At 43.5% G+C, this 25,868-nt stretch overlaps 1 protein-coding gene across 11 annotated transcripts in view; it reads right to left on the bottom strand.

The window, feature by feature from the left end:
• Positions 1–6,088: 6,088 nt before the first annotated feature.
• PIP5K1A (phosphatidylinositol-4-phosphate 5-kinase type 1 alpha) overlaps positions 6,089–25,868 on the bottom strand; it is a 40,619-nt gene continuing 20,839 nt past the window's right edge. For 4 of the 11 annotated variants that reach the window (XM_045479171.1, XM_045479166.1, XM_045479167.1 and 1 more), the window contains 13 exons: positions 23,369–23,449; positions 21,534–21,664; positions 20,974–21,091; positions 20,609–20,761; positions 19,339–19,638; positions 14,694–14,899; positions 13,828–13,911; positions 12,954–13,002; positions 12,672–12,756; positions 11,461–11,607; positions 11,130–11,259; positions 10,429–10,564; positions 8,031–8,084 (listed from right to left, as the gene is read on the bottom strand). In XM_045479171.1, the coding sequence (XP_045335127.1) occupies positions 10,465–10,564; positions 11,130–11,259; positions 11,461–11,607; positions 12,672–12,756; positions 12,954–13,002; positions 13,828–13,911; positions 14,694–14,899; positions 19,339–19,638; positions 20,609–20,761; positions 20,974–21,091; positions 21,534–21,664; positions 23,369–23,449 (1,584 nt within the window). In that variant the 3' untranslated portion in view covers positions 8,031–8,084; positions 10,429–10,464. Of the gene's footprint in view, positions 7,752–8,030; positions 8,085–10,428; positions 10,565–11,129; positions 11,260–11,460; positions 11,608–12,671; positions 12,757–12,953; positions 13,003–13,827; positions 13,912–14,693; positions 14,900–19,338; positions 19,639–20,608; positions 20,762–20,973; positions 21,092–21,533; positions 21,665–23,368; positions 23,450–25,868 lie in introns of those variants that run through there. The other 7 variants (XM_045479170.1, XM_045479168.1, XM_045479174.1 and 4 more) reach the window with 5 other exon arrangements.

Genomic DNA, 25,868 nt, shown 5'->3' with positions numbered 1-25,868 from the left:
CACCCCCGCCCCTCCCCTGCTCACGCACTCTCTCTCAAAAATAAACATTTAAAAAAGTTAAAAATAAAGGGAGAGAGTTAAAAAAACTATATATATGTATACATATACGTGTATATACATAAAATATATATGTATACTATATGTGTGTGTGTGTATATATATATATATATATATCAGGCAACAGTAATGAAAGAAACCGTGTATACCTATATTAATATTATACAAAATGGAAATCAACACAAATAGCTGAAGTAAGATCAGGAGAAGGGTATTTCATAAAATATAAAATCCATCAACAAAAAAATATTCTGGGTTAATTACAATAATACAACTCCAAAGACAAATTGAATATCAAGGATAACTATAAGTATTCTTTTAAATGTATAAGTAAACAAAGACAAACATTCAACACAAACAAACTAGGAAATGAATGTTCTGGAATGTCATCACTGTTCTGGGAAAACATGATCCATGATACCTGTGCAGGGAAGTGTTGCCATCTCAGCATTAGTCAGACATTTAATAGGTTGTGACCAGTTTTTAGTCACTACACTTTTTTAATTTTTAATGTTTATTTATTTATTTTTGAGAGAGAGAGAGACAGAGGGCAAGTGGGGGGAGGGGCAGAGAGAGAGGGAGACACAGAATCTGAAGCAGGCTCCAGGCTCTAAGCTGTCAGTAAGTACAGAGCCAGACGCAGGGATTGAACTTACGAGTCCTGAGACCATAACCTGAGCCAAAGTCAGATGCCCAACCGACTGAGCCACCCAGGCGCCCCTAGTTACTACACTTTTAAAAGTCTATGGAGATATTGCAAAGAATACAAAATATAATGACCATCAAAAAATGAGATAGTGAGGGGCGCCTGGGTAGCTCAGTTGGTTAAACGTCTGACTCTTGATTTCAGCTCAGGTCATGATCTGATGGTTGGTGAGATGAGCCCCAAGTTGGGCCCCACGCTGACAGCTCGGAGTCCCCTTGGAATTCTCTCTCTCACTCCTTCTCTCTCTGTGCCCCCCCCCACTCCCCCTCTTGCTCTCTCTCTCAAAATAAATAAATAAACTTAAAAAAAATGAGAGTGAAAAATAGATTGACTTAATTCAACCTGGAGAATCAAGAACCAATACTCTCTTTGAACAGAGATGTCCTGTTAGCATTATGTCAGAAGCTGTTAAGAGAAATGAGAGTTGCAACAATGTGCACAAAAGACAAAATCTGATAGCATCACATTTTGGTAAAACGAGAGCTCTATAATGAAAAAAAGAACAAAACAATCCACTCATTTACCTGTGGCTCGGGCACTATTCTGGGCTCTTGGAGGGGAACAAAACAAAATCCTGCCCTCACAGAGCTTACATTCTATGGGGGAAGGCAGACAGTAAGCCAGTGAGGAAGCAAGCAAATAAATGAATAAATAAAATATAAATATTATGTATTTATATAATTTAATATATATACTTTTATATTTATATATTATTTTATATATAAAATTATATATTTCTATGTGAAATATATTGCATTACATTAAAAATATAAATAAATATATAAATTTGTTTCCAAATAATGGTGATCACTTCAGAGAAAATTAAACCCGGGTGGATGTGGTTTCTATTTTATATAAATAGGATATTAGGGAAGCCTTATATTATAGACACCTAAAGGATACCTGGGGAAAAGAGCAAGTGAAAATGACCTGAGGCAAGAATGTACTTAAGAACTTGGAGTCTACTAGGGTGGGAGTAGAGGGACAGAGGGAGGGAGAAGAAGACCAGAGAAGCAAATGTAGTAAAGTATAGAGGTTGGTGTACAGTCTCATAGATCATTTTAAGGATTCTGAGTGAGTTAAGGAGCCGTTGCAGTTTTCAAGACGATTGACAGGATTTGACTTGTGTTTTAACAGTATCACTTTGGCTGCTACAGAGAAATGACCTTGGGGAAAAGAGCAGGAGATAAACCGGTTTAGGAGACCACTTCAGTGATCAGATAATATGAAGATGGCTTATTCTAGGGTGGTAACAAGGGTGAAATGGTGATACATGGTTGGGTTTCAAGTATTTCATAAAATACAAAACTGACAGAATTTGCCAATGGATCTGATGGAGGTTTTAAGGGAAGGGAGTGTTAAGGAAGACACCAGTTGATTCTAGACAACTAGAAGCATGGAGTCATTATTTTTTTTAATCAATGTTTTTTTTTTTAAAGTAGTCTCCATGTGCAACGTGGGGCTTGATCTCACAACCCTGAGATCAAGAGTGGCAGGCTCTACCGAGCCAGTCAGATGCCCCATCACTATTTCTGAAGATGGGTTAGGAGGGACAAGAACCAGAAATTCAGCTTTGGTCATGGTTAGGTTTAAGATGCCTATTAGACACCTGGATCTAGATGTCAAGTAAATGGGTGGATATAGGAATTTGCAGTTCAAAGGAAAGGTCTAGGCTGGAGACAGAAATTTGGGAGCTTTTAGCCGATATTGAGATAGTCTTTAGATCATGAGGTGATATGGGGTTTGAACAAATTATACAGGTCTTTAGGCTACTGTGAGGACTTAAAAAATTACTTAGGGAATGAATGTAGACTGAAAGAAGGGGTCCTATTATTGAGTTTTGGGGCACTTCAACATTTAGAGGCTAGAGAGGCAGGCACAAAAAAAGAGATGTAGCAATGTAGCACCATGCTACAACCTAGTGAAAGTAGTATCCCAGAAGCCAAGAGGAGGGAATAAGCTGTCAGATGCTGCTGCCATGTCAGAGGACGGACAGATTTAGCCAGATGGTCACCAGTGACCTTATTAAAAGTTTTGGTTGGGTGGTGGGGGCAAAACCTTAGAGGGAGTTCAAGAGAGATTAGGGTCAAAAAAATTATTAACAAAAATTCATCTGTAAGACAATTAGCTAACTCTGACCACTGGCTGGAGATTTATTAAGAAAATTTTAAGGCATGATAATATAGTTATATATATATTAAAGTTTGTAAGTTTATTTTGAGAGAGCAAGCACAAGCGGGGGAGGGGCAGAGAGGAGAGACAATCCCAGTCTGTGCTGATGGCACAGAGCCCGATCAATGTGGGGCTAGAACTCATGAACCTCGAGACCAAGAACTGAGCCAAGACCAAGAGTCAGACTTAGTCAACCTACTGAGCCACCTAGGTGCCTCTCTCTCTCTGTCTCTCTCTCTATATAATTTTTTTACCCCATATATGTTTTTTTATTAAAAAATTTTTTTTAAACATTTACTTATTTTTGAAAGACAGAGAGAGACAGAGTGCAAGCAGGGAAGGGGCAGAGAGAGAGAGGGAGACACAGAATCCGAAGCAGGCTCCAGGCTCTGAGCTGTCAGCACAGAACCCGACGTGGGGCTCAGACCCACAAACCATGAGATCTTGACCTGAGCTGAAGTCGGACACTTAACTGACTGAGCCACCCAGGCGACCCTACCCCTATATATATTTTTAAAAAGGGTCCCTATCTCAGTTAAATGTTGAAGTATTTGTGGATGGAAGAATACGGTGTCTGGGATTTATTTTAACTTAATCCTCTGGAGGTGCAGAAAGAAAGTGGGGATTACTAGAAAGTAATAAGTGAGGGGCACCTGGGTGGCTCAGTCGGTTGAACGTCCGACTTCGGCTCAGGTCATGATCTCGCGGTCTATGAGTTCGAGCCCCACATGGGGCTCTGTGCTGACAGCTCAGAGCCTGGAGCCTGCTTCGGATTCTGTGTCTCCCTCTCTCTCTGCCCCTCCCCCACTCATGCTGTCAAAAATAAATAAAACATTAAAAAAAGTAAAAAAAGAAAGTAATAGGTGAGATAGATTGGCCTTATTTCTGTTGATAATTATTGAAAGCTGGACAATGCATACATGGTGGTTCACTACTCTTTTGGTTGGAAATTTCCATTAAGTGAGAGAATTAATTAGAAAAAGATGCTGTATAATGAACTTCTAGAAAGTAATTTTTCAAATGATATTGACCTTTTTGTGTCCTTGAAAAACTAAAGAGGAGCACCTGGCTGGCCCAGTTGGCTTGCGACTCTACTCTTGATCTCAGGGTTGTAAGTTCGAGCCCCCACGTTAGGTGTAGTGATTACTTCAAAATAAAATATTTAAGAAAAGAGGAAGAAAAACTAAAGAATACACAGTTTAATCTGGAATCTATGGCAAGAAGGGATGAGACCCCAATTCTAGTGAATAACTTTCAGAATAGCTGAGATCGACATGCTTAAAAGAAAAACGTTAAACCATGGTCTCTTGCTTTCCTAAACTTTTAGTTTTATGTGGAAGTAGCAGCTGCTGCTCATTAGAGGGGCCCTCTGACCATCAGAGGGTGTCTACTGCACCTATTCAGCATAACAGGTAAGAGTGGCAGAAAGACCACTTATGCCTAAAACATGTTCAGATTCAAGTCCTATTAGGGAAGTTTTCTCCTTATCCAGTCTAAAGGAAGGCTGAGCCTATGGCTTACATTCAAAACTGAGAATCCCCAGTTCCTTTTACTGCAATTACTTGTTCTATCATAGTTAGCTTTTTTATCACCACCTCACTCCTGAATTATTATAGTCTAATCAGTCTGCTTCTCCTATCCAATACTTTGAGATAACTTTGTCAACAGATTAGTCTTGGAATTATTTTGATCGTGTCCTACAGGCAAAAAACATTCTACAGTTCCTCACTGCCCATAGTAATTTAAAATAAAAAATTCCGGGGCACCCGGGTGGCTTAGTCGGTTAATCGTCTGGCTTCGGCTCAGGTCAGGATCTCGCGGTCCATGAGTTTAAGCCCTGTGTCGGGCTCTGCTGACAGCTCAGCTGACAGACTCTGTGTCTCTGTCTCTCTGCCCCTTCCCCCGATCACATTCTCTCAAAAATAAATAAACATTAAAAATTTTAAAAACAGGGGCGCCTGGGTGGCTCGCTCGGATAAGCGTCTGACTTCGGCTCAGGTCATGATCTCACGGTCCGTGAGTTTGAGCCCCACGTCGGGCTCTGTGCTGACAGCTCAGAGCCTGGAGTCTGTTTCAGATTCTGTGTCTCCCTCTCTCTCTGCCCCTCCCCTGTTCATACTCTGTCTCTGTCTCAAAAAGAAAAACGTTTAAAAAAAAATTTTTTTTTAAACAATAAAATGAAATAAAAAATTCCTCAGTCTAGCAGTCAGGGTTTCCTGTGTGTCCTCCACCTACACCAAGATTCTCATTCAAGTCTCCTCCACTATTGCTTCTGCTGTGCTCTCTTCCTTGTTCTGTTTTGGAGAGACACCTCTAGGACCTTGGGCTCAAGTACAACTTTCTTCAACACTTCTGGTCCACAGTGACCTCTAATTTTCTTCTTACATATTCCGTACCATTCTCCAGACAACTGAAATCCTTAACTGTATCCCATCTAACATGTTCTTTTTGTGTACACACATGTATGTACACTATACACTCTTGAAGGTCAATTACTTCTTTTGACCTCCACTGCCCAGTGCATTGCTTGCTACCTGCCGCTTATGTATTTGTAGAATGATCTTAACAAGGTAAGGAATAGTGCTGTGGAAAGAATAGTATTAACTTGCTTCTCTCCAAAGGCCCCCACCTACAAGCCTTAGAATGAACACCCCCTCTTTGACCTAGTTTCCCATCACAGTAAAAGAGCCTAACTAAGCTCAACCTCACAGAAGAGGAAAACAGAACTGAGGGATGCTTTCTCTATGCTCTTCTAAGTGATGCCTTAGGGCCATGCTGGGGGAAGGAAAGAGAGGGAATCTGAAGACCAACTTGTCTCAATCTTGCTGCGTCCCTCTCCTTTCCTCCTAAACTTGAGGAAGATTTTTGGTGCTGGATCCCAAGATCCATCAGTTAAAATGGGTTGCCTTCTAGGCAACAGACCTACGGTAATTCCCTTCTTCACTCACTGCTTTTCCCTGTCAAATTGAAGTTGTTATGGTGGAGGGGTGGCTGGAAGGTAAGGAATGAAGCCAGCACCAGCCTGTACCAGACTGAAGGAACCTGGGGAAGACACAGTATTCGCTCAGAGAAACACAAAGAACATGAAGCCTGAACTGGGGCAGGAGATGGAGCGTACGGTGTTATGAAAAAGAATTAGGAAGAAACAAGAGGTCTAAATAACTGATGAAAGTTTAATACATTAAAACCAAGGATTTATCACTTTTATATTGCATTTGCGATTTCTGAACAATACAAAGTAGAGGCAAATAATGACACTTCATAAAAATGTTGATTCCCCATTCCCTTCCCTAAGACCCAGCCTCCCTCAAATATTCCCTCCCACCCCCTACAGAACTCTGTCCTGAATAAAACACTTAAATACATCATAAATAGTAAATTATGAAAAAAAATAGCAAGAATTGTTTCTTTCCTTCTTGTAAAAAAGAACATGGCAGCAAAGACAGGCAGCCAGAAACTGGCTGGGGGTGTCTAATATAGACAGTTACTTGGGGGATGGGCTACCCTACTATCAAGGTCGGGTGGGATGGACAGGAGAGTCTTCAACAATCTGCCTGAGATGCCAGGCCTCCTTCTTCCCCTGGCAGGAGTAGGAGGATCAGATGGGGAACCACAACTCTTGGAGACGGGAACAGAGGGATTACAAAGCCCCCATTTCCGAGTTCTCTGTATGAGAAGGGGCAGGGCATGTGGCACAGCAATGACCTCACCTAGGCAAGAATCTGCTGGCTCCCCGTGAGTCTAAGAGAATATCCTCTAGCCTCATAGCTAGACTGCCTGTTAAATGGACACAGGTGTCCCCTTTCCACTTGAACTCCACGAACAGCAGAACTTTGTCAGAAAAGGTGGGAAGGGCAAGGAAGAAACCTTTCGAGAAGGATCCAAATTCATTTGATTAAGTCTTCGTATTTAGAAAAACAAGCAGAATATATTTCAAATTGCAGAACAGTAATAATCGTGATGGCCCCGCAGTGAGTCGGGTCCTGCCTAGGAAGGGCTCTGATCTTCCAGCCCCATGACTGCCCTTCTGTTTCAACCAAAGGGGTAAAGATTACCCCATGTCCCACTCTCTCCATTCCTTCAGCCTTAAGAAATTCATCAAGAGAGGTGGAGTTAAAGAGGTGCTGCTCTTGGCAAAGCAGTTCCACACTTCCATTTCTCAAACACCAGGGGGCTCTTCTGAGGGAACCCCATGAACAGGCAGCTCTCCAACACTTCTGGAGTTTTGATCTGAAACTAGCTTGAAATTGTGTGCTGTGCGCTAGTCTTTCTTTTCCTTTTTTTTAAGAAAAAAAAAAAAAAAAAAGGAAGTTGGGAGTTGGTTTAACACCATTACTCCCCCAAAACCTTTACAAAAGTTACCAGGGTCTTCTTCTAGAGAAAGAGCTAAGGTGGAAATAAGGTGCCAGCCAGTCTGTCCTGAGGAAATTAAGAGTCCAGCTCCTGGTGAAGGGTCGATGAGGAGGAAGAAAACCATCAAGTGCAGCAACCCCGCTTCTAGCAGGAAGAATTGGGGGCTTGAAAACAATTCACTTGTGGAAGCCAAGACTGGCCAGTTGAAAACTCATGCCACTCAACTCAGAAGTGGGGAGGACGCTGCTGTCCTCAACTGTCCGAGGCACTAAGGCCCATTTGTAAGGAAAGGGAGGGAGAAGACGATCTTCTTCAGGAAAGAGACAGCCCCCCTAGCCTCCAATATGCTTCTTCTGTGATGACCACGAAGAAGAAAACTCAGCATTGCTGGGGCAAGGGCTGGCATCTTGGGATCACCAAGCTGGTAGAATCTTGTTCTAAGTCTTCTGAATTTTTTTGCTCACTGGAAAGGGAAAGAGTGTAAAATTAAGGATGTGGAGTAGGAGATGAGGAGCCAGGAAGGGAATTCAAGTTAATTTCAACCTGATTAGAAGAGTTAAGAAGTCTTCTTCTATTTCAGTCTCTGCTTGCAAGTACAAGGTTCCCAAACCACAAAATTTAAAAAGGCAAGATTTAGGGGGACACCCAGTCCCTCCAACCTTGCCAATTAACTCCTTGTTCCACTCCATCAGTGATCATCTTTATACCCTTCAAAGCATTTACCTCCCCCACATCCCAGACACTCACATGGGTGAACTCTGACTCTGCAACTTCAGGCTTTTCCAAGAGGATTGAACTAACAGGAGAAAAAAAAAAATGGAGGCAGAGAGAAGTATTAGAAGATAAAAAAGAAAAAGGACCCTCCTTTCAAGTCAGATCTTATACTGCTTCTCCATATTTCACTTCAAGATCGATTTAGGATTCAGAAAGAAAAGGTTAAGAAACTACCAGATTTAGAAGCATGCCATTTTAATTAACTATTTATCATCTTGAGTACTACAAAATATTTCCTAATATCCTCCCCTTCTGTCCTCAATTCCCAGGTGTGGCAGGCACTCAGTGATCACTGCTGCCTGATATTTATGCCATTGTAAAATTTTCTTTTGAGTGTAGGCTGGATTTAGTGATTCTCTTCTAGTGGACAGATGAGAAAACATCAATTCTGAGATTAGGTTACCAAATACCCTACCTAGCTTCCTCTTTGGCTCATGCTCTCACTGTTTGCTCTGAGAGAAGCCAGTTGCCACATGGAGAGAAGCATGCGACAAGGAACTAAGGAAGTACCACTGGCCAACAGCCTGCAAGGAACTGAATCTTGCCAACAACCACATAAGTGAGCTTGGAAATGGATCCTTCCTCAGGCGAGCCTCCAGATGAGGCTACTTCCCTTACAAACAGCTTGAATGTAATCTCCTGAGAGACTCTGAGCCAAAGGCACCCAGCTAAGTCACAATGAAGTATTTAAGCCACATAAAATCTGAGATAATAAATGTTTGTAGTTTTTAGCTGCCAAGTTGGAGGTAATTTATTACACAATCAATAATACAGCTTTTTGTACTTGAAAATGAAGTGCTGCTGAACTAAAAATCTAAAAAGTGGAAGTAGCTTTGGAAGAGGGAAGTGGACTTTAAAGAGAGTTTTAGTGAAAGTTTAAAAGTGCCATGAATATACTGTAGAATTTTAGACTTGAATGGGTGAGTGGCCAGTGTGGGCTGAAAGGAGAGTGAGAAAGATCTTACTGGCAAGTGAAGGAATTTAGTGGAACAAAGTTTAGCAACAATATCATATGCAGTTATGTGAAAAGTAGAATATGTACCTAATGAACTGGGTGATCTAGCAAAGGAGAATTCTAAGCAAAGTCCTGAAGGTGCCATGCAATTCCTTCTTAATAATGCTTAGAATAAAACTTAAGAGAAGAAAAAGATTAAGAGAAGGACTATTAAATAAAAGGAGGACTTGCCAGGACTTAATGGTTTTGAAAATTCTGAGCCCCTCCAGATAGCAAACCACGCTGAAGTTAAGAAACGGCTTGTGAACAAGCAAGGTTTTATAACCTGAGCACTACCAGGAAAATGTGCCCTAAAGACAAAGCCAATGGTATGACTGTAAAACATTTTTTTGAGACCTCAGAAAAATCAAAGTTTGTTGGTTAGAGTACTATTCAATCATGCAAAAGGCCATCCAAAAAGATTAATGTCTTGTAGATCCTCTCAACAACAGGATCTCTAAGAAGCACAGGGCTTATATCAAGACGGTCAGTATCTGTGGGTGTGGCTTTTGTCTGAAGGACTGAATCCCAATGAGATTCATAGGAGGTCCACAAAATCTTTGAGGGCATTATAACAACAGAAACATTACCAGCTTGGACTGAAAGGGACAGAAACAGTACAAAATGAAGAAACCACTGGACCCTAAAATTGTACTGGCAAGAGAGCAGGCTGACAAAACTACTCAGCTGCAAACACATTCTACCTTTTGTGAAAAGGTAAGACCCAGAAAGCAAAACCAAGACTCCAAACGGTGGAGCCAAGAGCCATGGAGAATTACCCCCATGTTTTGAGACTTGATAAAAGAAACTCCAACAATCGCTGGATTTTGGACTTAGCTATGCACCAGTGACTCCTCTGTGCCTCCTTCGCTCCTCTTTTTGTACAGGAATGTGTACAGTAGTTATCTCCTTACTGCCTCACCACTGTCTGCTGGGTATGAAGGGAGAAAACCTCTTTATTTTTCACAGGTCAAAAGACTGAGAGGAACTATACTCGAGGAACACCACCTGGGGAATTTGTTCAAACCAAGACCTATTTCAGAGGACAAAATTCTGGAATTTGAGCTGCTGCTATAATGGGGATGGGACTTTTAGAGACCATGGGAGCCAATGAACGTATTTTGCACATGGAGGGATGTGAATTATTGGGGGCCAGAAGATGGACTGTGACAGGTCACTCGTTAGGTGGCTCCCCATGATCTCTGCTTCCTGATATTCATACCTTTGTGTAAGCCCTTCTCCTTGTGAGTGTGGGCGTGTGGGCCACATTTAGCGACTACAATGCAGTACAGGTGACAGGATGTCAATCTTGAGGTTAGGTTACAAAAAGATTATGGCTTCTGCAAAGGTGCATGCACTCTCATTTACTCACTCTTGAGAGAAGCCAGGTGCTATGTGCTGAGTTGTCCTAACAGAGAGGCTCACGTGGCAAAGAACAGGGAGGTCCCCAGACAACAGCTGGTGAGGAACTAATGCCCTCTGTCCAGTAACCCACAAGGAACTGAATGCTGCCAATAAGCACATAAATGAGCTTAGAAGTGAAGCCTCTCAGTCAAACCTTCCAGACAAGACAGTAATCCTGGCCAACACTTCATGAAAGACCCAGATTCTGACCCACAGAAACTATGATATATGCTTGTTATTTTAAGCCACAAGTTTTAGGTTAATGTTTTATGATGGAATAGATAATCAACACACCATGTTACAAAATTAAATCACAATCTTCATACTGGATTCTTTTGCAAGATTGACTGTTCATTTTCTTCACTGCCCAGGAATCTTCCCAGGCTTACAAAATAAGCAGAGAATTCTCATCGAACTCAACAGGAGATAAAGGGTTGGTTGGGGTGTGTTTTGACTGAATATCAGAAAAGTCTTGCACACCCCCCTAAAGATGGAGAGATACTGACACTTTTCCAAATCACTAAAGATCAGCTAAAAGAAAGTAAACCTGCAAAAATCTAGTGAGGAGCAAATGACAATGATCTCTTGAAGAAACAACTTATGGAGGTTCCTAAGGACCTGAAGAGAGACATGAAAAGATTATATGGAGAAAGGGGCCAAGGAACCAACCTTGTAGTTTGCATTTGTAAAGTCTCTCCAACTACAGGTGAGAAATAGGGGTCAGGAATAGTCGTGACCTCACTGATTTTCTCCAAAGGTGGAGTCTGAGGTAAAACATCAGGACGACCGAAGTGGACGCCTGGAAAAAAGAAAAGGGAAGAAAATCAATAAATAAAAAAGAAGACAAAATGAGGTGGGGAAAATAGGGGGGGGAAAAAATGAAGCAACTTGGCTTTTCCTGGACAGGAATGGAGAGTAGAGGTCCTAGGCAGATAAGACAGGGCTCCGAAGGAAGGGAGGGAGTGCCCACGCACATGGGAGCCCCAGCCCTGGCGCTGACCTGGCTCCACTTCCGCCTTTGTTGTCACTTGTGCCTTGTGCTCCCCAGAGACCGATGTCTGGTAAGTAATGCAGGAGTTGCCGCTGGGGCCTGCTCGCCGAGAGAAAGATGAGCCAGACCGAAACTTTTTGGAAGGAGAGGGCTTCACTTCAAAAGGGAAAGAGAAAGCCTACTTAGCACCCACCTAAGAAACCATCACCAAGACACAGATACAAATCGCCAGCACCCCCAACACAAACCCAAAGGTGCTCTGCAAAGCGGGCAGAAGGACTAATGTCAACAAAGACAAGCTCTATTAACTACTCTTCAGAGGACAGGGTGTGCATCTTGGGTCACCTCACTTTGGAAAGCAGAGAACCTAGACGAAAGGAGACACACACACACACATCTTTTCCCTGCTACACGCAACCTCGATGGCTTTGCTTCCACCCGATGAGATGTCCTCCGCTCCGTCATCCCCTTGTTCTTTAGTAACGTCCTCCAGGTCAAGCTGACGAAGATGACCCTTTCACTCTGCATCCTCGTAGCACTTACGCACACAGCACCGTGATACTTTACACTTGTTTATATATCACTTTGAAAAGACTTTGAAAAGATTTTTCCATGTTTCTTTAAGACTGTCTGGCATGCCTAAGTCCTCTCTGCCGCACTGAGGGATGACTGAGGCCTAAGATGAGGAGATGGGAAGGAGGAGTTGGAAATGTGCCAGGGTCAACAGCATGGAAGGTTTGGGAAGAAGAATACTGGCACTTTCCAGTCACAAAAGTTGAGGGAAGAGAGTGAGAAGGACTGCTAAGCAGAAATCAGTAAATGCTTCTCCAACCCTTTGATCCTACTCTGAGAATTCCTTGGCACTGGGGATACGAACAGAAAATAGAACACCTGTGATATCCTTGTCTATCTCTGTAAGTCTGGCTCTATGTCAGCCTGTGGCGTGGATCCTACTCCCACAACGACACTTTTTCCCCACCAATCCCACTTCCCAGAAATGCCCCTCACCTCAGTGACACACGGAGGGACAGCCAGGGGGAAAGCAGCAACTCGGAAACCACGGGGACAGACAGAGTGACTGACATAAAGACGGGCAGCAGTTCTCACGGGATGTGGGTAGAGCAGAAGAGGCTTTGGCAGTTCCCTGACAGAGGTGTCTTGCCCCCCCATCTCCTGGAGTAAGGGAGGCACTGGGGGGTCATCTGGTAGAAGCCACTTACAGGGTATCTTCTTGAACACTGTGTTGCACATGAAGCGTTGGAACCGTTCAGCATAGAAGCCTGGCCGATGCACCGATACGGTGTCCTGCAGAGCAGAAGAGAGGGCTGCAGAGTTAGAGATGGGGAGGCCCAGCAAGAGGGCCTCTATTTAGTCCTAGGGCTGCTTTCCCCTAGGCTGGGACCCAAGCAGAAGGGCAGAACCCACAAACGAAATAAGAACAAACGGAGGGGGCAAATCAGAACTGAAGGAGGCAGGAGAGCCTCTAGCAAACTGCTACTCACCCCATCATGTACCAGAGCTTTCCAAGAGTGCTCCAACTTCTTAACAAACCTGCCGAGAAAAACGTTTATCACACAGCCCCACAGTTTTTAAGCGAATGACACCGTTTTCTCTTTTAGAGTTGAAGAAGCTGGGAAAGCACTCCCTCTATAAAACTGGCTTTCCAAAGAACAGACACAGTCATGCTTGTTCAACATGGAGATCAAAGCTGTTTCCAGGGAAGTCACTTAGCTCCCCATAGAAAGAGAGCAGTAATTATGTCCCTGGTAAGTCAGAGATAAGAGCATTTACTACAAAAGGAGAACTGAAGGAATAGATGGGTATGCTACTAGGGGGAAAAGAGGAATTAAAACTGGATGATAAGACGCTGAAACGGTAAACCAAGTATTGTCCAATCCTCAGTAGTAGCTGAAACCTGGGATCCAGCATTCCCAGCTCTCCCTCACTACCACCTCACTACCTCTGTTCCACAGGCTAACACTCTGCACAGAACACAGTGATCCTCTTGTTTTTCCTCTGAGGAAAGGGGAACGTGTTTCCAGCTGTATCCCAATGTGGAGTGTGACTCATCCCACAGGTTTCTCACAAAGAGCCAGACAGATGGTGTATTCTACCCTGGTGCTTCTGAGTACTGACTCAGCTCTCCACAGAGGTGTGTGTTATGTTTGGGGAAGTGGCAGGGTAATGAAGCCAGGGAGACAGGCAAAATCAATGAACCAAACCACCATTTAAAACCTAATGAGGTAAGCAGCCGGGTTGCAACTCACTGTTCTTATTTCAGGAAGAATTTAGTGACAAACCCACCTGAAGGAGAAATGTGAGTGGTTATCTGCAACCACTCTGCCCCCTCATTTGGGATCTGTGCGCACTCCTCACCTGTAAGACTGAAGAATGTCAATGATCCCAATATAAAGCAGCAGCCTTTCCCCTTTACTATTGCGGGCCGGGATGCCACCCATACTGTTCCGGAAGACAAGAAGAAAAGAGTAAGAAAATCTTTGGCCTGGCACACAGGGCTTCTCTTAACCTCGAGTCAGATCAGGACAGGGAACTGAGACCTAAACATAACCGTCCCATCTCCCATAAACTGGGGAAGAGAAACTTCCTCCATCCCCAAGAACCACTCTGGAGTACGTATTACAACCTCTTTGCCTCCAAGTTTCACTCACCTGCCCCCTCCGACCCTAATTCCACCAAAGAGAATCTAAAATCACCTCTACTCAGCCATGTTGGAAACGTTCCAATAACTGAACTTCCTCAGTACTTTCATATTTTAATTCACGCCCACTAGGACACTCTTCTTGAGAGTCATGGTATCCTTTACCATGACTTAAAACTGAAACTACCTACAAGACATTTATACTTCACGGTAAATATGCTTCACTGATAGATCCACTGTGGTAAGAAGGACATCTTCCATAAAGCTGCCTATAACAAATTGCTTTTGGTGAAGTTTTAATATAATAGGCAGACATGTCTAAGACCCTGAGTAGATTCTTTTCAAAAAGTCTTTTAATTTCGAATAGCTCTCTTTCTCAGATGTGCTATAAATCCCCAATTTGAGACCTCTTCCTTTCTTTTTATATTCTTAAGAAAGTTCATTCTATAGTTCTATAAATACTAATACTGTCAACTTAACTCCTGAATCAGGGCTACTCTTATTCTAGAAGCTGGGTCCCCTCCTCAAGAAAAACCTACAGTGAGTCTATGCTCTCCTTTCCGGTGTCCCTGAGCCCACTCACTGGTCATCAGTCTCCATGGTGCCACCTCGCCGAGCCTCGCCCTGGATAGATTCCATAGCTGTGGAATAGAGAGCCTTTTGGGGGGCTGGTCTGCGAGTATCAACTGAATACTGTGTTTCATTGCCTAAGGGCTCTCGTTGGGCATGATCTATGTTATGGATTGACATCAAGAGGCTATAGTCCATTATCTTGAAGCTCTGCAGCACCTAAGTGGAAAGAAAACAAAAACAAAAACCATGATCTGAGCCTTGGGAGGTAAGAGAACTCTTTTACAGGACCTCACAGCTTTCCTGATTCAATTCTTTTTTTGTTTTTTAAAGATATATTTTTTAAATATTTAATTTTTTTAAATTTATTTATTTTGGGGAGAGACAGAGTGTGAGCAGGGGAGGGGCAGAGAGACAGAGACAGAGACAGATAGACAGAATTTGAAGCAGGCTCCAGGCTCAGAGTTGTCAGCACAGAGCCTGATGTGGGGCTCGAACCCACAAACTGAGATCATGACCTGAGCTGAAGCCTGACACTTAACTGACTGAGCCACCCAGGCACCCCAATGTTTATTTATTTGAGAGAGAGAGAGAGAGAGAGAGAGGGACGGAGAGAGAAGTGAGAGAATCCAAGGAGACTCCACATCATCAGCATGGAACCCGATGTGGGGTGTGGAGCTTAATCCCATGAACCATGAGATAATGACCTGAGCCAAAATCAAGACTCGGACTCTCAACCGACCAAGCCACCCAGGTGTCCTTCAATTATCATTTTTTTTTTAATGTTTACTGGTGGGGGGTGGGGGAACAAAGAGAGGAAGAAAGAGAATCTCAAGCAGGCTCTGTGCCGACACAAGGCTGGAACTCACAAACTGTGAGATAAATGACCTGAGCAGAAACCAAGAGTCAGATGCTTAACCAACTGAGCCACCAAGGTGCCCCTTGACAGTAAACCTCCAGGGTTAACTACATAGGCTTATCCTTTGCTCCTCCTAGTCCCTGAAGAAGAACATATTAACCTCCTCTGGTCACCGTTTACATCCCTTCAGCTTTCTTCCATTTGAGTAAATATATATTAGACCGCTGCCTAGCCCACAAGACGCTCTTTGTTCTTTCCTTGTATCTCTTTATTATTATTATTAAGCATTATTTTCTCAAGGGAACAAGGAATACATACTTGAATTGTAAAGAATCCACAAGGAAAGTCTGGTAAAGTACACTTCGTGATAGAACAGATCTGCTGCAGGACCTTATATGCCCAGCTTCAATTCAGTTCAGTATTTAGCGAAGCCCTAACATCTGTATGCGCTGTGCCTGCTTATTGGGGTACAAAGATACTTAAGAGGGGTTCTGTCTTCAAGGATATTATAATTTAGGAAAGAAAACAACTACAAAAATAAATGCAATACAGTCTACTATGTGCAACAACAAAACTGCTTACATGACTAAATAGTGTAGAAGTCAAGAAGTGATACATAAATAAGCTTATGAAGGATAAATTGGAAAACAAGTCCAAATAAAGGCCTGGAGACATGAAACAAACAGCATGTTACATCCTGTGAGATGTAATTTGGTACTACTAAAACAGAAAATGCAAAAAAATGGTGTGGCAGATTACAGAGGTTGATAGGGGCAAAACAGTAACAGGCCTGATGTGTCATATTAAGGAGCCTCGATTGTGGGGTGCCTGGATGGCTCAGTCGGTTAAGGGTCCAACTTCGGCTCAGGTCATGATCTTACAGCTTGTGGGTTTAGGCCCCACGTCAGGTTCTGTGCTGACGCTCAGAGTCTGGTGCCTGCTTTGGTGCTTCTCTCTACCTCTCCCCTATTCATGCTTGCTGTCTCTCAAAAATGAATAAACATTAAAAAAAATTTTTTTTTAATAAAAAACAAGGAGCTTGAATTGTATCCCACAGTTCTCAACCCTCCTTCCATTCCAGAACAGCGTGTGAAAGGGTGTACTCCCACCAGTTCCAGTGGCCCACTGTGGTGATGCAGCTCAACCAAGGGTGTTTTGGTAGGTTGGTGGAGGAAGCGATGAAGAGAGCATAGGAGTGATTCTTTTTTTGCTGTTGTCATTGTTGGAGAAAGAGGGGGTGGGCAAAGTGAGTGAGTGAGTGAGAGAGAGAGTGAGTGAGAGAGACAGAGAGACAGAGAACTTCAAGCAGGTTCCACAACCAGAGTGGAGCCCAACACAGGGCTCGATCTCACGACCTGAGATCATGACATAAGCTGAAATCAAGAGTTGGATGCTTAACCAACTGACCCACCCAGGCACCCCAGGAGTGATTCTTATTAAAGTTTGAAACCAACTCTCTGCTCCATTGTATCTAGTCCTTTCAACCAAAGGACTCAAACTAACATAGGCATTGCCCTGTAAATAGATGCAGAGTAAGCAAAGAACAAGGATGGACAATGTTACAGAGTAGAGAAAGATCCTACAGTAACAGCTGAGGAAAAAAAAAATCAGTAGGAAAAAGTGTCATGAAAAACAAAAAAAAATGTATGTTAAGAAAGTGGAAATAGTCAACTGTCAAGCTGCAGAAAATTCAAGGAAAGACTCTAAAGTAGTCTCAGGGCACTTGGGTGGCTCAGTCGGTTAAGCACCTGACTTTTTTTTTTTTTAAGCCTACATTTTTAAATTTTTTTTAATGTTTTTATTTTTGAGACAGAGAGAGACAGAGCATAAGCACGGGAAGGGCAGAGAGAGAGGCACACACAGAATCCGAAGCAGGCTCCAGGCTCTGAGCTATCAGCACAGAGCCCAATACGGGGCTTGAACTCACAGACCGTGAGATCATGACCTGAGCTGAAGTCAGACACTCAACCGACTTGAGCCAGGCACCCCAGCACCTGACTCTTGATGTCAGCTCAGGTTATGATCTCAGAGTTCAGGAGCTCAAGTTCTGCTTTGGGCTCTGCATGGACAGCGGGGAGCCTGCTTGGGATGGTCTCTCAAAATAAACATTAAAAAAAAAAAAAGTAGTTTTCTCTATTTGGCATCCCAGGTCGTCACTGGGGAGAACAGTTCATTTGAAGAGAGAGCAAAAGCCAGGACAGTGGGTTGAGGCAAGAATAGGTGAAGATAAATGAAAAGGAAAAAATAGAAACATCATTAGATAGAGACACTGAAAAAGGACCCTCCTAACCTTAAGATAAAAGAGATAAAAGTTTGTACATAGAAAGAAAACAGTTGGTAGAGGCGGAAGCCAGGGGAGGGAAAGGAAGGAAGTTGTGAAGCAGGACCCTAAGGAAATAGTCCTGCAAAAGGGACTGACCTGGACTAAGACACCAAGTTGGGCAGAAAGGAGATTAAGGATGGGTGAGTGCAGACATGTTTATAAATTGGAGATGGGGGCAGGACAAAGGGATGGTATGGAACAGAAGAGCGAGGTAGTCTGATATGGAACAGAAGAAACAAGGCTGGGGGATAAAAGTTAGAAAATGGTTTGGAGACAGTCCCAATCATGTGACATCTGTGCTGAAAGGAATAGGAAGTGGACTGGTGGACAATATTGAGGCTGGACAGCATCAACCTATAGAGATGCCAGTAGACACAGGTGTGTGATTTCCTTCAGCAGCACACAGCTTCCAAGATATAAATGTGGATTTGGTAGGCAGGACCAAGATCTGAGGAATGATGGTGCTGATATGCAAATAAGAAGAATACAGGATTATGAGGCCTAGGAGAGGTAGAAAAGAAAATGAAGCCAGGTGTGGGGAGGATAAACAGAATGTAAAAATGTAAAGGCTCAGCAATGACCTAATGTAAAAGTTATTTTATTTTATTTCAATTTTTTAACTAATTTTTTTAATGTTTTTTAATGTTTATCTTTGAGAGAGAGAGGGCGGGGGAGGGGCAGAAAGAGAGAGAGAGAGAGACAGAATCTGAAACAGATTCCAAGCTCTGAGCTGTCAGCACAGAGCTCGATGCAGGGCTTGAACTCGTGAAACATGAGATCATGACCTGAGCTGAAATCAAAAGTCAGTCACCTAGGGGCGCCTGGGTGGCGCAGTCGGTTAAGCGTCCGACTTCAGCCAGGTCACGATCTCGCGGTCCGTGAGTTCGAGCCCCGCGTCGGGCTCTGGGCTGATGGCTCAGAGCCTGGAGCCTGTTTCCGATTCTGTGTCTCCCTCTCTCTCTGCCCCTCCCCCGTTCATGCTCTGTCTCTCTCTGTCCCAAAAATAAATAAATGTTGAAAAAAAAAATTTAAAAAAAAAAAAAAAAAAAAAAAAAAAAGTCAGTCACCTAACTGACTAAACCACCCAGGTACCCTGTAATTAATACATTTATATAAAAAAAATTTTTTTAATGTTTATTTTTGAGAGAGAAACAGAGACAGAGTGTGAGCGGGGGAGGGGCAGGCACAGAGGGAGACACAGAATCCAAAGCAGGTTCCAAGCTCTGAGCTGTCAGCACAGAGCTCGCTGCGGGGCTTGAACTCTCGAACTGTGAGATCATGACCTGAGCCAAAGTCAGATGCTTAACTGACTGAGCCACCCAGGCTCCCCTGTAAAAGTTATTTTAAATGAAGTCTGGGACATATAGAGCTAAGGAACTGAGTCCCATCTCCTACAGATTTGATGGGAGAATAATAACCTGTTTAAGTGACTGAAATTTTTGGTATCTGAGAGTGAAGGAAATATGACAAACTCACCAAACAGTCACGCTGTAAGGTCTTACATAGAGCATTGTACATATCAGCATCCAAAAAAAGACCATCTGGAATGTCTTGTAAGAAGTCCAGGTCTTTAAAGGTGGGTAGAGGCTTCTCTCGCTCTTTTTGGGAAGCCCGCCGTTTGTAGGTTGAGCCCTTGAGGTCATATTTGATGTGCATCTTGACTGACCGTGGTAAGAGATTGTTCATCACCACAATTCGAATGTTCTTACCACCTGCCTGCACACAGTACAGTCCATAGAATTTAGGCAGCAAAGTGCGAGGGTTCTGGTTGAGGTTCTGTGGGCATGAAAGTAAAAAGAAGTAAGACAACAAATCAGTTGATTTTCAGTGAAACTCAAGGGCAAAAAGTTGCCACCCATCTTTCTTTGTCTGCTACATGGGGTTCAGGTCCAATCTGTCTGCCCATAAGGCCACATCATATTTGCTTACAATTTTCCAACACATCTATCTCAGTGATCCGATTATCATCAAGCTGAGCCACAGACCCTCCAATCCAGTAATCAGTCAGCATACTCAATGTATGATGGATATATTCTTTCAGAGAGGTTCAAGAGAAGATCGTATTGAAAAAGTCTTAACTCTAAGCCCTTGGTATAGCATATTCTTGTGGGTGTGATGTGAAGCAAAACTAACTTCTCCAGAAGCTCCAAGGGCAGTCAATCAGAGTAAGATGGAATAGAGTACTATCAAGGGAAGTAACCAACCTCATTCTCCTGGTGTAGGAGGAAGACTAAGAACAGAAAATAAAATTATCACTGAATATCACCTTTGGGTAGGACGGTCTAAGCCAAATAACATTTAAAATATGACACATAAAACCCTTTTGGCCCCAGAGAGGCAAGAGAGATGGGCCCAAAAGCCCCAAAATGAATTACGTCTTTTTTTTTTTTTTTTAATTTTTTTTTTTTCTCAACGTTTATTTATTTTTGGGACAGAGAGAGACAGAGCATGAATGGGGGAGGGGCAGAGAGAGAGGGAGACACAGAATCAGAAACAGGCTCCAGGCTTTGAGCCATCAGCCCAGAGCCTGACGCGGGGCTCGAACTCACGGACCGCGAGATCGTGACCTGGCTGAAGTCGGACGCTTAACCGACTGCGCCACCCAGGCGCCCCTGAATTACGTCTTTAAGACAGAAGTGCTGACATCGTGTTGCCCTGCTGACAAGAACCACCCCGCCCCCCAACCCCCACCTTGCCCAAGAGTGGAGTGGGCAGCACAGGTGGCCAAGTGCTCTTCTTTCCTCACCATGTAGTATCCTGGAAGCAGCTTCTGCAGAAACTCCGCCTCTTTATGCTGGACCGTTTTAATGATGAATTCATCGTCACTGGACACATAGAAGAGGGAACCACTGGCCCCAGAGCTGCAGAGTTCAATCAGTGGCTCACTGCAGAGGGAGTACTAGGGCCCAGAAAGAAGAGAGCAAGAGGTTCAGAAATACCAGGGCTTGTCCAACCAGAAATTAAGTACAGATGCAATCCTAAAGTACAGAAATTAAGTACAGATGCTATTCTAAAGAAAGACTAGAAAAGCAAGACTGTGGAGAGAGGGTTTTCCTTTGGGAGGATCCCTCTGGTACTGGAGTCATAGGGTCCTGAGATCCAGAAGCTTACCAAGTAATCATCAGGCCGGATACCAAATAACTCCCGAAAGTAACGGAAGGCAACAGGTGCATAGGTTTTGAAGCGAAAGTCATTGTAGTGATGAGCAGGAGTCAAGTTGCTCCCTTCACTGTAGGGTTAAATAGAAGAACTTATAATTTACCAGTCCCTGTCAACCAAGGAGTCTACCCTGGACAGACACTCAGTCACCCAGAGGCAGGTCAGTACATCCCTTCTGAGAGAACCAGAGGTATTAAAAGAGTCGGTTACTTAATGGGACATTGGCACAATATGGGGATTAAGACACGGGCATAGAGAATCACACTGCCTCTTACCTAGTGCACTAAATTGCTTTTACGGCTCACTCCACAGGCCAGAGGCTCATGGAAGTACTCAAAAAACAGCATCTGCTCTCCAAATTCTCCAGTCCCACATCACCCCAACTAAGATCAAGTTAAGGACTGGACAGTGGGCACATGCCTATGTTAGATCTGACCCCTTAAAACTGCCCTCAGGTTGATATGAAAAAGCCACACTTCCCAGGAAATTCCCATGAACATTAACCTCTGTACCTGGGAAAGAAGATACTCTCCACCACATAGAAGTCTTGCATGAGGACATCACGCTCTGGTTTGGTACTCAGGCTTCCCACAGTGTGAGTAATGCCTAACTGGATGGCACCTTTCAAGGCAGATGAGGTTGTCTGAGAAACAGAAGAGAAATGAGAGGAAAGATTCTAGTATTAAATCTGATCAGAACAATAAAAACTCTGGAGGGAAGAGCCAGAAGAAGCACTCCAAAGCACTCCAAATGCCCTTCTAATACTTCAGACTAAGCTGGGGCAATCCAGTTCCTCTAACCTCTTGCTTAACTCGGCAGTTACGCCTGGTAAAGACTGGCAGGGTACAAAGATACACAGTAGCAAAGGCAGACTGTCTGAGTCAGCCTCAGCTAGGCAAGGTGTTCCCGCCTATCCATATCTACATTTGGAAGATAACGTCCTGAGAGAACAATCTTATATCTCACTCCAAAGGTTCCTGCCCCCAGAGTACCTGGGGCTTCTCCAAACATTTTATTCATGGAATATAGAATGTAACTAAAATTAACTGATATTTTGATTGACTACCTGGCTACAAAAGGCCTTTTAAGTCCTTTTAAGGCAGGGCCTGATTGGTGTCCCAAGGACAACAGAGTGGCACAAAATAGTTCCTAAGTGAAAAAAGCCTGAAAGACTCAAATTATTTCCGCGGGAAGTATTTAGATTTAAAATGATCACACTATGGTCAAGAGCCCCACTCTTACAATCCTATAGGAAATTATCAGATCATCTAGATCTGTGCTGCCCAATACACCAGCCACGCATGGCTATGTGTCAACTTAAATCAAAATAAACTAAAAATTCACCTTTTCAGTCTTACCAGCCACATTCAAGTATGACCAGTGGCTACTACCGGATAACACAGATTATAGCACATTTCAATCACTATGAAGTTCTACTGGACAGTTTTGCTCTAAATGATCTCCCTCATCCCCAATCCCCATCAAGTATTAAATTACTGGTACTTCTATTTAGTCCTCATTAAGCATTAAAATTAAAACTAAATAAAATTAAAACTAGAGGCTGGCTCAGGCGGTAGAGCATGTCTCTTGATTTTGGTGTCATGAGTTTGAGTCCCACGTCGGGGGTGGAGATTGCTTAAAAAATTTTTTTTATAACTAGATTTTTAAGTTGTGTGCCTCTCCAATTAGACTAGAAACTCATCTTTTTGTCTCAATGTTCAGCACATAAACAGAGCTCGATATATATCTGTGGAATTGACACTGGGCCTTGGGCCCATTCCCAGGAGGGCCAGGTGCCTGACAGACTTCAGTCCACCTCTATTACTTGGGACAGTGCAATAAAGGCAGAGAACACATATAAGAAAAATCTACATGGGCCAGAAACAGGACTCCAAGAAATCATCACACCCCATATTAAGCAAAGTATAGATGCTCAATGGAAGGTTGAACACTGTCCCTTGGGAAGCCTGAGAAACTCCAGAGTAGTCCAGAACTGCAAGTAAACTCTAAAGTCCAAGTTGTATGATAGTTCTTGCACAAAGCCTTAGGATATCAAGGAATGAGACAAAATGTGGAGAATATCATCAAGGGGACAGAATTATCCCTTCCTGGAGTAAGATGAAAGGGTTCCACCCAGACATACCTTTTTTTTTTTTTTTAAATGTTTATTAACTTTTGACAGAGACAGAGAGACAGAGCATGAGTGGGGGAGGGGCAGAGAGAGAGAGAGAGAGACAGAGAGAGAAAGAATCCGAAACAGGCTCCAAACTCACAGACCGCAAGATCATAACCTAAGCCAAAGTCGGATGCTCAACCAACTGAGCCACCCAGGTGCCCCCAGACATACCTTTTTATATGTCGTCTCTCCTGAGGAATCAACACCTCGGTGGCCTATTTTCTTCATGGGCATGCCAGAGGCATATGGCACCTGGAAAAAGACGAGTCAAAATTAGCACACGATCCCCACGCCATACACCATACAGCTACTGTGATGGTACATTAAAACAAACCAAAACACTCAACCTACCCTTTCTAGAAGAACATTTTATAAAGTCTTCACAAGATTCATTCCGTGCAAATACACAGCTCTAGTGTTGCTTCCCAATGAATTAACTGGCTAAAAGAACACAGAAAATTCCTAGGCACAAATATTTCACTTTTTTTGAGAGAGAGAGAGAGAATGCAAGCTGGAGGAGATGGAAAAGGGGGGACAGAGAGAATCTTAGGCAGCCTCCACGCTCAGCACAGAGCCTGATGTGGGGCTCGATCCCATGATCCTGGGATCATGACCTGAGTTGAAATTGGAGTTGGACTCAGCTGCCTGAGCCACCTAGGTGCCCCACATGCTTCACCTTTGATCCTCAGAAAGATGACGTTTAAAAAATGAGTACCAGGGTGCCTGGGTGGCTCAGTTGGCTAAGTGTCTAACTCTTGGTTTCTGCTCAGGTCATGATCTCATGATTTGTGAATTTGAGTCCCTTATTGGGCTGTGCTTGCTTGGGATTCTCTCCCCCGCCCCCCCCCCCCCCACCTCCCCTACGAGCACTCACTCACCTATGCTCTCTCTCAAAAATAAATTAAAAAAAAATGAGTATCATTAAGGAAAAGCAGAAACAAGAGAACTACGAAATAGCTGCTCCAGGAAAAAGAACAAACCTCAGTTCACAGGAGATAGGTTAAAAGTAGTTCCACAGACCTTCTTTTTTCACCAACCTCCTTTCAGAAATTACTCTCTCTCTTCAACCCAACCTGAACACTATTTGCCCAAAGTGAATTCACCACTAACAATGATCTAGCCACTTGCAAATGAAAGTACTGCTAGTTGAGGCACTAAAAAGCTAAGGCAATAAGAGGACTCCTGAGACAGGGGCCTCAGGGCCATGAAGAGATTCCTGTGAATGAGATATGGCTTTGTTTTCCACCCACATGACAGCCCCTGAAATGAGGAAGGAGTAACACAGTACAGCGGCTGAGCCTAGAAGGCAATTCCCCACATCAAGATGAAGCACAAGACACAAAGGTATTCTTCATGAAGTCAATACTCCTTAAGTTAACAAGCCAGAGGCAAAAAAGCCCAGTGTAAATAGGGTGTGATGATTTTAGGGCCTGATATTCAAGTTTTACTGTTCTTGCTGAGGCCCTTAGTGTCAGAAAACCTTCAGTAAAGAATCTCAAAGATCTTGGAAGAGGTTCTCAAGAGAAAAATCTAAAATCACAGGCCAAAGGGGGTCTGCATTCTGAAGCCCTGTCATAAAACTGAGGAGAGAGGCAAGAAGTAAGAAGAGGTTTAGGAAATAATGAATAGAAAGAAAGGTAAGCAAATGGAAGATATTCTGCACAGAAAAGAAAAATTTAGGCAATTAACAGCATCTGTATGGTTAAAAGAAGTTCTTTAAATTCACTGAAGCTATGTAACCAGAAGGCAGTAACAGCAAAAACCAGAGAGTGAGCTTTAGTGCCGGACTTTGCAGGTTTTAACCCCAGCCTTATTGATCCCACTTATTAATTGTGTGACCCTGGGCAAGTTACAGAACCTCTAATCCTCACTCTTCTTATCTGTAACACATGGATAACAATGGTACTTAGTTCACAGCGGTGTTTACAGGACTAATTAAGAATAAAGGGCACTTAAGTAAATTATTTACTCTCTGGTACACTGTATTTGATACATTAAAAAAAAAAAGATAGGGGCGCCTGGGTGGCTCAGTTGATTAAGCTCAGCTCAGATTCTGTGTCGTCTCCTCTCTCTGCCCCTCCCCCCACTCGCGCTCTGTATCTCTCTCAAAAATAAGCGCTGGGGCGCCTGGGTGGCGCAGTCGGTTAAGCGTCCGACTTCAGCCAGGTCACGATCTCGCGGTCCGTGAGTTCGAGCCCCGCGTCGGGCTCTGGGCTGATGGCTCAGAGCCTGGAGCCTGTTTCTGATTCTGTGTCTCCCTCTCTCTCTGCCCCTCCCCCGTTCATGCTCTGTCTCTCTCTGTCCCAAAAATAAATAAACGTTAAAAAAAAAAAAAAAAAAAAAAAGATAGGGGCGCCTGGGTGGCTCAGTTGGTTAAGCTCAGCTCAGATTCTGTGTCGTCTCCTCTCTCTGCCCCTCCCCCCACTCGCGCTCTGTATCTCTCTCAAAAATAAGCGCTGGGGCGCCTGGGTGGCGCAGTCGGTTAAGCGTCCGACTTCAGCCAGGTGACGATCTCGCGGTCCGTGAGTTCGAGCCCCGCGTCAGGCTCTGGGCTGATGGCTCAGAGCCTGGAGCCTGTTTCCGATTCTGTCTCTCCCTCTCTCTCTGCCCCTCCCCTGTTCATGCTCTGTCTCTCTCTGTCCCAAAAATAAATAAACGTTGGAAAAAAAAA

This window comes from Leopardus geoffroyi, chromosome C1 (genome assembly GCF_018350155.1).
Source record: "Leopardus geoffroyi isolate Oge1 chromosome C1, O.geoffroyi_Oge1_pat1.0, whole genome shotgun sequence".
Classification (NCBI taxonomy): domain Eukaryota; kingdom Metazoa; phylum Chordata; class Mammalia; order Carnivora; family Felidae; genus Leopardus; species Leopardus geoffroyi.
Note: the sequence above shows the minus strand (reverse complement) of the source record. Positions and strands in the feature narration are given on the sequence as shown.